This window comes from Fusarium flagelliforme (assembly GCF_020744385.1).
Source record: "Fusarium flagelliforme strain FIESC 12 MPI-CAGE-AA-0113 chromosome Unknown B0J16scaffold_3, whole genome shotgun sequence".
Taxonomy (NCBI): domain Eukaryota; kingdom Fungi; phylum Ascomycota; class Sordariomycetes; order Hypocreales; family Nectriaceae; genus Fusarium; species Fusarium flagelliforme.
In genome coordinates this window covers 4,138-16,544 of record NW_025763505.1, presented here as the reverse complement: position 1 = coordinate 16,544, position 12,407 = coordinate 4,138, and the positions used below count along the sequence as shown (strand labels likewise).

The 12,407-nt window shown below is 47.2% G+C and overlaps 5 protein-coding genes across 5 annotated transcripts; 2 read left to right on the top strand and 3 right to left on the bottom strand.

The window, feature by feature from the left end:
- Nucleotides 1-15: 15 nt before the first annotated feature.
- Nucleotides 16-2,255, bottom strand: B0J16DRAFT_336370 (putative histidine kinase TCS1p). Its single transcript, XM_046127209.1, has one exon. The coding sequence runs from the start codon at nt 2,186-2,188 to the stop codon at nt 158-160; it is 2,031 nt and encodes a 676-aa protein (XP_045983927.1). The 5' UTR covers nt 2,189-2,255; the 3' UTR covers nt 16-157.
- A 583-nt stretch (nt 2,256-2,838) lies between these two features.
- B0J16DRAFT_396115 (putative isoamyl alcohol oxidase) lies at nt 2,839-4,655 on the bottom strand (the record flags this gene model as incomplete). Its single annotated transcript, XM_046132240.1, has 2 exons — nt 2,839-4,132; nt 4,180-4,655. 2 exons carry the CDS (start codon nt 4,653-4,655, stop codon nt 2,839-2,841), a joined length of 1,770 nt encoding a protein of 589 aa, XP_045983926.1.
- A 1,000-nt stretch (nt 4,656-5,655) lies between these two features.
- On the bottom strand, nt 5,656-6,541 carry B0J16DRAFT_361653 (uncharacterized protein; the record flags this gene model as incomplete). Its single annotated transcript, XM_046129767.1, has 2 exons — nt 6,287-6,541; nt 5,656-6,230 (listed from the first exon to the last, which is right to left on the bottom strand). The coding sequence occupies exon 2, from the start codon at nt 6,178-6,180 to the stop codon at nt 5,656-5,658; it is 525 nt and encodes a 174-aa protein (XP_045983925.1). The 5' UTR covers nt 6,181-6,230; nt 6,287-6,541.
- Nucleotides 6,542-9,203: 2,662 nt separating this feature from the next.
- B0J16DRAFT_317684 (uncharacterized protein) lies at nt 9,204-10,046 on the top strand (the record flags this gene model as incomplete). The annotated part of the gene is made up of 3 exons (XM_046125385.1): nt 9,204-9,458; nt 9,612-9,826; nt 9,887-10,046. 3 exons carry the CDS (start codon nt 9,204-9,206, stop codon nt 10,044-10,046), a joined length of 630 nt encoding a protein of 209 aa, XP_045983924.1.
- Nucleotides 10,047-10,915: 869 nt separating this feature from the next.
- On the top strand, nt 10,916-11,902 carry B0J16DRAFT_381895 (uncharacterized protein; the record flags this gene model as incomplete). Its single annotated transcript, XM_046131195.1, has 1 exon — nt 10,916-11,902. The coding sequence occupies one exon, from the start codon at nt 10,916-10,918 to the stop codon at nt 11,900-11,902; it is 987 nt and encodes a 328-aa protein (XP_045983923.1).
- Between the last annotated feature and the right edge of the window lie 505 nt (nt 11,903-12,407).

Here is a 12,407-nt window from a genome sequence, read left to right as displayed (position 1 = left end):
TAAGGTTGTTCTATACTTGACATTAGAGTGCTATTTTTGTTGTTTTTAGTGAAACCAGATGGGGTGTTCTTTATGTCTAACAGATGACACTTCGACTGATTACATTTTTGTTAACTATCCATACAAGGGTAGTTACAAACAGTATACTCAATCTATCTCATACAATACCACGCTTGCATACCAGCCATTTCAGCAGCTTCTTCATCAGCACTTGCCTATTCATTGGCTTTGCAATGTAGTCATCCATACCCTTATCCAAACAATGCTCCATGTCGCCCTTCAACGCGTAGGCGGTCATAGCAATCACAGGTAATTCTATACCTTTACTCCGTATCCGACTCGTCGCCTCATACCCGTTCATAACAGGCATGCTTATATCCATAAGAATCAAATCAAAGTTATCAGGCGCTTCGAAGATTAACGAAACCGCCTGGGCGCCGTCCGAGACCACCGTTATGTGCTGGAATCCAAAGCTATGGAGCATTCCGACAAGAACTTTCTGGTTAATGATATTATCCTCCGCCGCAAGGATCCGTTTTGACGGTGAGATGGTAGCCAGTTGTATGAGTTGCGTAGCAAGGTCTTCGCCGTCGAAGGACTCTTGTGGTGATGGTTCAATATCGGGATCGGGCAGAGTGTCGACGGGTTGGGCTTTCTGAAGGGAGTCGAGCTTCCGCAGATTGAACGTGAACCAAAAGTTGCTGCCCTGCCGTTCTGGATTTGGTTTATATCCAATGTCACCTTCTAACATCGAAGCCAGTGACTTCGCAATGGAAAGCCCAAGTCCAGTCCCTGGGCGACGGTTGTGGATTGGAGTATCCAGTTGCGTGAATGGCTTGAATAACTCCTTGGCATCATCTATTGTGACTCCATAACCAGTGTCAACGACCTCGGTCAAAATTGTGTATGTGGTTGTGTCTTCAGTGTGAGGCGTTACCCGCACTAGAATGTAGCCAAGTTCGGTAAACTTTACAGCATTGCTGAGAATGTTTTCGAAGATTTGACGGTATCTTAGAGGATCACCCTCTGCATATTTCGGTAGGTTTGGTGAGAGAATCACTTTCATAGAGACTCCCGGCTGAACAGCGGGCTGCAATGCGCGCACCACCGACGTAACCAGACTGGCCATGTTAACCTTGCCCTTCTGGATGGTAAAACTGTCGGCTGTGATCTTAGAGTAGTCGAGTATATCATTGATGATTCGTAATAGCACGCGACCAGACTCTTCAATCATATTGGCCGTCTCGCGCTGTTCCTCGCTTAAGTGACTGTCGAGGAGGAGCGAGCAAGCAGAGAGTACACCATGCATTGGTGTCCGGATCTCGTGACTGATATTTGCCAGAAAGTCATTCTTCAACCGTGCGCTCTCCTCATGAGCAGCAATCAGACGTAATTCTGCCTCTTTTCGCTCGGTAAGGTCTCGTGTGACTTTGCCGAAGCCGACGTGCATGTTATTTTTGTAGATAGCCGTGATAACGACGTTAGCCCAGAACCTGCTACCATCCTTACGATAGCGCCAGCCCTCATCCTCCACTCTGCCTTCGCGCAAGCAGATCTCCAGTTCCCTTTCGGGTTTTCCGGACTGGGTGTCTTCCTTGCCGTAGAATGTTGAAAAGTGTTTGCCAACGATTTCTTCCTTTTTGTAGCCCTTGTTCAGCTCAGCTCCACGATTCCAAGTCATGACGTTCCCACGAGTATCTAGCAGGAAGATGGCATAGTCTTTGACGGCTTGGACGAGGATGCGAAAGGCATCATCAGTAGGTAGCCAGCTTTGTGCCATTCCGCCATCGGCTACCGTGACATGGATCTCGGCTTTTTCCCATTCCACCACCAGACAGAGTAGTTCATCATCTCTATGTACGGGCTTGATACGAGCAGTCCAAGCGACATCGTTCGCAATGTAGGCCGCATAGCATAGACGGAGATCCCGGGACTCGATGGCTGTCTCGATAGCGTATACAAACGGTATGCGATCGAATCGTTCGGTGGGCGAGCCTCGATAAAGGGCAACGAAAAGGTCTTGATCAATAAGGTCTTTACGACTTCGACCCCATGCTTCCAGTAAGCCGACAGAAACCCTCTGTATACGATAGGAAGATGATACGACAAGAGAGGGGACGGGTAAGTAGTCGAAGATGTCGTTGGTGGTAGGAATATTAGCGCCAAGGGCATTGGCTGCTATATCCATCTCCACAGCAGCTGCACGAGCAGAGTCGTCGCTAATACGACGTCTCTGTTAACTCGCAATGTTAAAACCTGCTTCAGGTGGCAGGGGAAATAAGATGGAGAAAATTTGAGGGGTTAATTGTCCAGATTTTCAAATGCCGGCATATACCTGTGGCGTTAAATAATGACGTCAGAATTCATTCATACTGAGCAATTTGATTTCCGATCATGAAGCTTGGGCATTCTAGTATGGGAAAAGACGGAAAGGCTTTTTCCCATATGCCTCGGCTTTTGAGAAAGGAATGGTTTGTTACATTACGTTCTAACTTGCTCCAGTAAGTACGCATTGCCTGCCATCTCCAGATCTGTGACCAGCGAACCCTAAATAGCTTACAAAAAGAAATTAAGTTACAAACGTACAGAACGTTACATCTAGTGTAATAAGGGAACCATACGGAGGTTGTCTGCGGATTCTTAATTGAAGCATCGATGTAGTGGCACCTCAGAGGCTGACTTAAACTTTTCGACCGAGAGTCTTTTTTAAATATTAAAAAGGATAAATTTATACACTTATTATATAAAGTTAAATAGAAACTTTATCTTCTAACTATATATATTAAAGCGTTTTGTAGGGTCTCTTGCCATCTATGTCCTATTGGTATTCCGCTCTTATCACTTCCTGCAGAGCCTTCCAGAGTTCAGGTTGTAATTCCAGCCATCACTTCCCACGCCGGAGAGAACCCACAGACTGTTACTGGGGTCATACTTGTTCTTGACCTTTAGTAACTGGTGGTAGTAACTTCCATAAAATTCCTTCTTGAAGTTAGAGTTGAAAGGGTTACCCTCGTTCATATAAGCACCGGTCTCGGGAGCCCACTCCCGCCACAGACTCTCAGCGCCGTCTTCAAGACGCTCTGAAGTGTCTTTCAGCATATCTTGCGGGACAAGAGATTGATTGAACGTCGCGCCATAGCTCATGACGTGGAGGTAGTTCGAGCGCCACGCCGGGAGAAGCGCACCACGCATACTCTCGTCAACATTAGCGGGTCCAGGCCCTCCTTGGAGACCAATGACAATGTAACCATAACTAACAAGACGCTTTGCATAATCAACAAGCTTGTCGTGGCGGAGTTCCGACAATTCTGGACGTCCAAGAAGGCGACTTGAGATCATTGACATGGCGCCGGCTGTGTGAGAGCCTCCGGCATTCATCTCGTTAAAGAACGATAAGTAACTGGACTCTGAAAGGTTACTGGGCACTATGGTAACCAGAGTGTTGTTTCCCTCTCCACTGGCATCCAATAGATGCTCTTTTGTCGAGTTCATAAGCTTCTCAACAGCTGATGGTGATGTGTCATAGGCGTAGATACCCTGACTGATGGTCACGCCGGTATTCATATCGCCTGAAACAATCGTGGCACCAGCGCAACCAGCGTCCATGAGAGATGGAAGACTCTGCAGAAGGGCAGCCAGTGCTTTGAAGCTGCCTTCAACAGCAGTAGAACTGTTGCCAGCCGGGCTAAGAGAAAAGCCGGTGTTAATGACCCGAGGCGCGCTATAAGTCTTGATAACGTATTCAGTCACGATACCATACTGGCCTGCGCCGCCACCGCGAATAGCCCATAACAGGTCCTGGTTCTGAGTGGCATCGGCTACCAAGATCTGACCATCTGATGTGACAACGCGAACTTGATAGATATTGTCGGCTGCAAGACCGAAAGTACTTGACAGTGGACCATGGCCTCCTCCTTGGATGTGGCCACCAAGGCCTACCGTTTCATCGTTGCCGCTCACAATCACGCGGTTGTAGCCAAGAGCATGACGAACGGCTTCGCCGTAGTTGAGACCACTTCCAGCGAACAAGACTGTATCTGTCTTATTTGATCCAGGTATCTTCCAATCGCGCACCAGCTTTCTATGCTTCAGGTTATGAGTCCAAATGGAAAGGGAATGGGCGCCGGCAGATCTATCAGAGCGTTAGGTTTGGAACAATGCAGACTGCTTCATACGTACCGTCCAAACAAGTCATGGCCAGTTCCCTTGACCACGATGCGCATGTTCCTTTCGGATGCCCAATGGGTAGCGATGGCTATTTGCTCGTCGCTAGTAGCGTTGACGATATGATTCGGATACCCACCAAGATGGCATCCATTGGTAGCGTTATAACCATCGGCACCAGGTGGCAAGCAAGAATTGTTGGCGTAGAGCGGAGAAGCGATCGACTCAGGTAGGGCGGCGTGAAGGGCGGCGGCAGTCCAGTTATCTTCGATGATTTGGCACTGATACTGTGAATCAAGTGGGTTGCCTGCATAGCATGAAGACGCGGCTGGCTGGGTTTTAAGTAGAGCACCGCCGATGGTTCGATTGAGCTCTCCCCATTCTTCAACAGAAGGCCAATTGGGATCGGATGGGGAGAGTTTGCAACCTGGGAGGGTGGCGCCCAAGGCTGAACCGAGGAAAGCGAAAGCGAAAGGGTGAAGAAGCATCATGTTGAGTGCCTGAAGCTAAATGTATGAGAAGATGTTATTGAAGGAAAGTTTCCAGCGTCATATATATAGGTGTTGATGTCTAAAATTGTAGTAGCTAGCCTCGGTCCTTTATATCGGCCTGGCACAATGTCATGTTTTTCGTATCAAAGATGCTCCTTTAAAACATTGAGGAGCACAGATTGTGTGAAGAGGTTGTTCATTTACCTTTCAACCACGAAATTGTGTGGAGGTCCACTCTGTACGCGTATTCAGTCCAGTCCCTATATCGTTGCCCTGGAATATATCTCTTGTCCAGTTGATAGCTGCAGTCAAGGCCTTGTAGAGAAGATTAATTTCTTCAATGAAGCCAAGACGCCTAGACGCGTCAGTGATAGTCCACATTTGTCAGGTTTCTAATGTCAGGCTGGCAGCAACGAAATTAGATTGATTGAGGCTATGCTCAGTTGTATACGAATGCGTAAATGACGCGACTGGCCCGGGTGCTGTGTATTTGCTGGATTGGAAACGTAACATCGCTACGACCCCAATTCTTACCTCTATCAGTTTAGTCTGGGGGTGGAACAGAGCCAATCGTAGGTTTTCCGCGTGGAATGAAACTGCACTAACATCCGTAGCGCCTTGGCATTATGCCATGACGTCTTTTGCATCCCGACACTTCCGGAGACTGGAGAATTTATTCTGGCGTATAGGGTAATATCAATGTGGCGATCTTTTTTCCGGCAACACCACTACAATCGTCAGGGAAGGCGATAAAATCCTGAGTCGAGAATTCCAGCTGTCGGTCAATTTCTCAAGAGGTTGCCGGCTACCACATGTTGTAAGAAAAAAAGATTGTTTCAATTGCTGGGAATAGGCAACAAAATTTTAATTGGTTGGGTTTTTGCTTTTTATCTGTTCCACGTGTGACCGTATAACCGTTTGGTTACCAACCCCCTTCGGTGAATCTTAAAAAGAGCTTGCATATTACTCGATGCTCCTAAAGATACAGTGTCATTTCCAACTATGGATCATTCATCAAGGCTAGCGCCATCGCCCTGTTCTTCCGTTGAGCCTTCTTCCGACGAGCGCAGCATCCGATGACACCCTGTACAGTTGTGGCAAACCACAAAAGCATGCTAACCAAGTTCACCCAGACCGCCGCACGCATTCTGCTACGTGAAACTAGTGTTGAAAACCCATCTTTGTCTAGCTTGTCCCCGGCTCCCAGATAGATGCTGGCAAACACTCCAAACTGCGCTAGCCACAGGACGAAGACAGGAACGTCAAGAAGACCCCAATACCAAACAGCTGGGGCGAAGAATAGATGAACGAGACAGAAGATCATTGATACCCCGGCCACGAGCTCGGCGTAAACCCAAGCGCTTCCCGCCTTGATATCATTATTTGTCGCTTGTACAAGATCGAGGCCGTATAAAATTGCGACAACGATGGCAAATGCACATTGCAGTGTACGTACGGCGGCGCGAAAAACCCGGCCTACAACGCCTTTCTTCTTCCAGTAGCTCGCCGTATTCGTCGCAACCATTGTAACTCGTTGGTATGAGAACTGGGACACGACTTTTCCTGTTACTAGAACTTGACTACAAGGTCAGAATGCGTCTTTGAGCGTACCGAGGGTCAATGTTTCTCACATGCTTGTGTTGGCAAGATATAGCAGTGTTACTGGCGTTGCTGGTTCCTCAAGTGCTGTAATTACGTGATGGTGGAGATTCCAAACTGAAAGACTCAGCAAAGGAAAGGAACGCGGCATTTATGCAAGAATTATTGACTTGTTCCCACCCAGGGTTGTGTGAAGTAATGAAACGCGACTCACTAGCTCTTCCTGGGAAAGAGTCGGCATTCGCCATCTTGATGATTTGGATTGAACTTGATGATACTAGGCCAAGCCTACCTCAGGTAATGGACAGGGGAGCAAGAAGGAGGAAGCGTGGAGCTAGGCAGTGAGGAGTATGGACGGACCTATCGCAGAATTCTCGTACTTTGAATGCGAAAACATACGTCAACCTGAGACTGAAGCGGTTAGTTGACCGGAGCAATCCATGCGATGGCCCACAGCGAATGCTATTAGCGTATCGCCGGTGGAAACGAGGGTTTCAAATGCCCGATATTCTCGCTACCTTTATCAAGACATAGTGACATGAAGGCAATTGAACTTGGTATCAAAAAGCATGTTCATGGGCAGTTTAGCAGACATGTCGACCATTGCAGATGACAGTGAAGTCTATATTGGAATCCATCTCGCTCTAGGGTGTAAAGACATACACTAAATAACAAATGAACTAAGCAGGAGCACAGTCAACTCAGACACAGTGGCACCTTGAAATTCCTTAGATACTCATTTCTCGATGTTTAGCTTGTGCAGTATGTTTGCCCTTTTTCTCATCACCACTGGAAGACGGCGGGGCAGCATGCTTACCCCGAGACATGACTACACTCTCACGGACGCCTTGAGTCAAACCACTTAAGCCATCTCCAACGTCGCCAGCGAAAATGTTATCAATTTTTTCAAGTGAAAGACCCTCTGTTACGAGGTAGCAGAAATAGCTCAGCGGCATGAAGCCAAGTTCATAGCAATCCCTTTGTGAGCATACAGCACATTTGCATGGTAATAGCAATAAGGAGGACTTACAAACAATCCAGTATCTCCAGCTGATCTATGACAGAGCGATGGGTGCGACGGTAATAACAATTCCGTTGACTGGAACCGGTCAGCCTTTAGAGAAAAGACCTAGGTTATGCCTGATGGTCTTTCTAATGAATTACATGCGTTATAGCCGCAAAGCCCTAATTTATGTGATTGCCTGAATATTTTGCTGGTAAAGTAGGCTTCTAAAGGATGCCTGGAAAGGTATGCTAAGACATTAGGACACTTAAAGATTTTCTAGGATGGATGTGAATGCTGAGATTACCAATAGAAGAAAGGAGACGCAGCAGTCTAGAAAGGGTTATTATGATTAAGGTCAGCTGATTCCAGAGTCTGCCTGTGATTGGTGCTTTGCCTCGTCACAATGATCCCAGCGTGGGTGGCACGGATCACTATGTCATGTAACGGCCCCGTTTCGCGATCTGGTAAACGCGACCTGAACAAAAACGGGGCCCGTTACGGGTTCTGAAAATCCATGTTAGTTTCTATAGTTTTAATTGGCCTAAAACTGGTAACGGGCTCCGTTACCGACTAGAATACTAGAGTAGAACTAATACTGGGGCGAGTTACTTTGCGGAGGTCTACACGCACTCAGGAGATAGTGTATGCCGCCACGACTGTACGAGCCGGTTGGTAGCCAATTAATACTGAGTTAAGCCTTATAAAAAGGTGCACTTTTAGATCTCAAGGGGGAAAAACCAGCTTGGCTAGAGAACTAATTAAAAACTCACTACAAGTCAACAACGACCTGGCCTCACTACAAGTCAACAACGACCTGGCCTGGCTGGGTCGTAGAAAACACCATACAAATGGGAAAGGCGCTCACTACAAGTCAACAACGACCTGGCCTGGCTGGGTCGTAGAAAACACCATACAAATGGGAAAGGCGCTATTGAAGCTGGGGGGCCAGGTCGTAGAGAAAAGTAGAGGGGCAGAGTCGTAGACATTCCATTAGGTAAAATAGCCAATAGTAGCATGCATCAATTCGTTACAGTATAGTAAGTAATTCCCAAGGGTTGATAGTTGATTTTAAGCCCAATGGCAGCCATGCGATCGGTTTGAAGTATGTTGGATTGATGTTGATGTGGTTAAAATAGAGAGTGGTCTATTTATGGCTGGAAGATAATTGGTTAGATTTTTTATTCACATTGGCCTGTGCGTTCCGGTACATTAGAGGGGAGAGGGGAGTTAGGGAAAGCCGGGGTTATAGTTAATAAGGTTTAAAAACACCTAGGTAACCACAAAAGCAAGTTTAACCCAATATATTAGTATTTATCTATTAGTATATTCAGGTTAACAATAACAATAAATTAAAAATCCAGAAGATTATACCAACCGTTAATATAGAGCTATTTGTTTATTTGCCCCTATTCCCGTTTGTATTTTGCAGCTAATGTAAGATTGGATTTATTGCAAGTAAGGTTTATAACTATTTAAAGATAAAGCACGGCTAATTTTCCCGGGGGCAAATGAAGGATATTAAGAAGGAAGTTGCCGCCGTCCCAGGTGTAGCCCGGGATTAACGTGAATTAAAGGATTGGAAGCCGCCGCCACTAACCACACAGCTGATTCTATATATTTATCTGCCCTAATTGAACAGATTAGGTTGTAATACATGCCCGTATGTTGTGGCAGAGGTACGCAGGATGTAGGAATATTGCCGTATAGAGCACTAGTGGAAGAATAATTGGGAAAAGGGAGGAAACGTTTGACAACGAGCCCGACAGACGCGTCAGCCGGTCCCATGGAGGGAGGGTGTCCAAGCCCAGCAAGTATGCCATTGGGGTTACGGCAGGCGATGGTTTGAGGTTGGCCGGGCTATTAACTAAGATAGCCACTAACAGATAAGGAGTTAAGGTTAAGGCCAAGAGGATAACCAGGCGGATTGCGAGCACTAGACCGCTATGCAGTTTTTTAAGACCATCCACGACGATGACGAGCAAGCATTCGAGAGCGAAGCCAACGGCACTATTCAGACCGTTGATGACAAGTGGGACGCCGAGGCGTGGTTGAACCGATGTGGTTGGCCCTGTCATTTACAAGGCATTGACCCTAACCGTTTACGGGCGTTGTTGCGGCTGATCGGGAATAATAAACCCGTTTTGCAGAAGATGTGGGACGTTTTTGAGCAGGTGTTGGATGATGCATATAACGCAACGGTACGTGAATGTTTTCCCGGCACGGCCGAGTTATTCGAGATCGCGCGGAAGGAGGCGCACATTACAACGACAAAACCGTTTCAAGGATTGATGGAGCTAGATGCATAGGAACGATACAAGTCCCGGTGGCAGCAGTTATTATGCATTTGGAAGCGATATGATGCATGCCGGGCGAGGGATGTCGGCGATCAAGACGACAAAAGCAGCCATAGTGACAGCAGCGATACATCAACGGATAGCGACAGTGACAGCAGCACTAGCCGCAGCAGCAGCCCATCCGTAATAAGCGACGGGGTGGGATTGCATCCACCGTATAAGATGACGATACGACAGGAAGAGGCATGGAATGAATTTAACCACGGCGTTACGTAAGTCGTTACGGGGGCCGATAGTAGAGGTTGATATACATACGAGCGTTTGCACCGAAGTTGTTTGGATACCGTGGTGCAGTTTTTGGACCATCCATTCAAGAGCGGCAACCATTACGACAGCATCATTATTAGTGCATTGGGCGTCATGGGGTTAGATGAGGGCAGTGGATGGGTCCCTGACAGTCATTGTTTGCGTCGACAACCTGCCGACGATTAAGTTTGTATGGGAAATTTCGTGGCGCTAGCAGGACATGGGTGTTGCGACGATCAAAATGAGCGAGTGCCGACGATTAGTGTTCCAGGCGCTACAGTAGCTACAGTAAGTGCAAAACAGGTAAGAATATAGAAAAAATGCTTGCGAATCGATTGATACTAATATCGATATATAAACTCGCAGTATTGGCAAGTAGGTAGAGAATTCGCTTTGAGGTCATCTTCTTTGATCGTTGTTGAGCGACAGGGTTTGCCAACATGGATCAGTCTGCTACAGCCAACCAGAATGTGTTCTTGACTTATAAAGTTCAGGAACAGCTGTAGCCATATGTCTCATCACATTCAAGTCACATCAGCTCGAACTGCCGACGTAGAGTAAAGGGGTTCAAGGAAAGTATTAATACTGCAGAATAGCTCATGATGTATGAAGATTAAGGTAAGACTTTAATCTTATTGAATTTGTTTGCAATGGAGTACTTCACATATAAGTCAGAACTTCGACTTCTCTGCTGCCGCACATGCCGGACCATGGTTGCGCGGAAGCAAATTAAGCTACATCTTCGCAAAGCTCCGCATAGTCTTAACATTCAGGAGATCAGGCTTGCGCAGGAGTGGGCATCTAAGCATAACGTCTTTGAGCGTCAGCTAGAGGCCCATATTAATCTACCAACCAGGCCCGATGATGCACCGCCAATTGCAGCTTTAGGTCCGCCAGGCACAGGAGGTATTCGGTGCGAGTTTATACCAGAGCAAAGCACGTCGTCTCATTCCGATTGCCCATATGTGGGCACAGAGTTGAGGCGGATTCGAGAACATCTCAGGGTTAAGCATGATTAGGACATGCAACTTAAAGGCGGGCGTCGCTCAGCTGCCATGACAGAAGAGGAAGGGAGCAACAGTCCGTGGAGAACAGGAGTCCATTACCAACGATTATTCTCTAGTGGGCCGGGAAGCGAGCTATTTGAGGTGGCAAGAGGACTGAATCTCGAAAGGTCAGTGGCTCAAGATAACGCATCAGAAGCCGCGCTCCGGAGGGCCATTGATGCATTTCAGAGCAAGGGCAAAGATGTTCGAAGTCGAGAAGCAGAGCGTATTGACGAGGAGAACGACTTTACCGCACCGAATCCATGGCTTCATCGGCTTGGTTCTGCTATCCACTTAAAGGATTTTAGTGGGAAAAAGGACTTCTTGAGGGGCTTAATCGCCATGGAATACGAAGTGGATCCGGATGATCCAGATAATTCAGACGATGCTCAACTGCGGTTTATACACATCGCATTCGATCGGCTAGTCAACCACGCCAAGGCTGTCATTACACCAGATATTGTATCTTGGAACGCTCTCTTTGAGGTTAATCGCAAAGAACTGATGAAAGAGAGGACAAAGCCATTTCACTTCCGGTTCAAGCCCGAGACACAGAGGCGATATACACTTGTAGTCAAGCAACTACTTGCTTACATTGTCCGATGCATGTCTTTTGAGGATAAAGCCGATAGACCACCATTCAAGCTCAGCATACGACAACAGAAAGCTTACGATGCCACGATAGAACACGCAGATGACTTGACTGATGCTTGGAAAGAAAATAGGGGTGATCCAGAAGCGCCCGAGATTGTCAGACTTCTGGGTCTACTAGAAACTGCTGTTCTCGAGCTATATATCTCTGTTCTTGACCATTTCACTAAGGATACAGAGTATGACAGCGTTCTTGTTAGCTTCTTGACTGTTCTTAGTGTGCGGGCAGATGGTACGTGGGAGGGCTATGCGGGTTTCACGCCAAAGCTTTCTGCCATTATGGCCATCTCTCGTCTCTGTATTATTAAATACGCTGTAGACCAACGAGCCAAAACTATCAAGTAAAAGATACAGCAGGGGCAAAGCCAGGAGGAAGCGGAGGAGAATAGTCCGAGTCATTTTGCATTAATATCCGAGATGACTCGGCGGTTCATGGTGGGCGGGGGCGAGGGCTGGGAAACGACACCGACGCAGTTTATCATCCGGCTCCGAAATTTCGGCATGGCCGCACAAAACAACACGGCAGCACACGGTTCAGTAAGCTGGGACAAGGGCAGAGAGGAGCTTATTTATAAGGGTATCCGTCTTAGCGTTCTAGACGTACAGGCAATAATGAGATTGGCAGTCCAACAGCTAGAGAGTATACTCTACAAGGATTTGTTATTATTTGCCGAGTACTCAGAGCAGTCTCCGGCCGAACTTGGGCTGCCCGAAATACCATGGGACCAGCTTCTAGACAATGCGGCCAACGAAACGATCGGGCACTCATTCATCGACACATTGTTCCAACGCGATGGTGGCGCTAGCAAAGGCTGGGTCATTAAAAAGGTCTTACAGGACAGCGGCTTAA

Excerpts from the sequence above, each read along its gene's own strand:
- B0J16DRAFT_336370 (XM_046127209.1), bottom strand. The coding sequence starts at position 2,188 with ATGGATATAGCAGCCAATGCCCTTGGCGCTAATATTCCTACCACCAAC.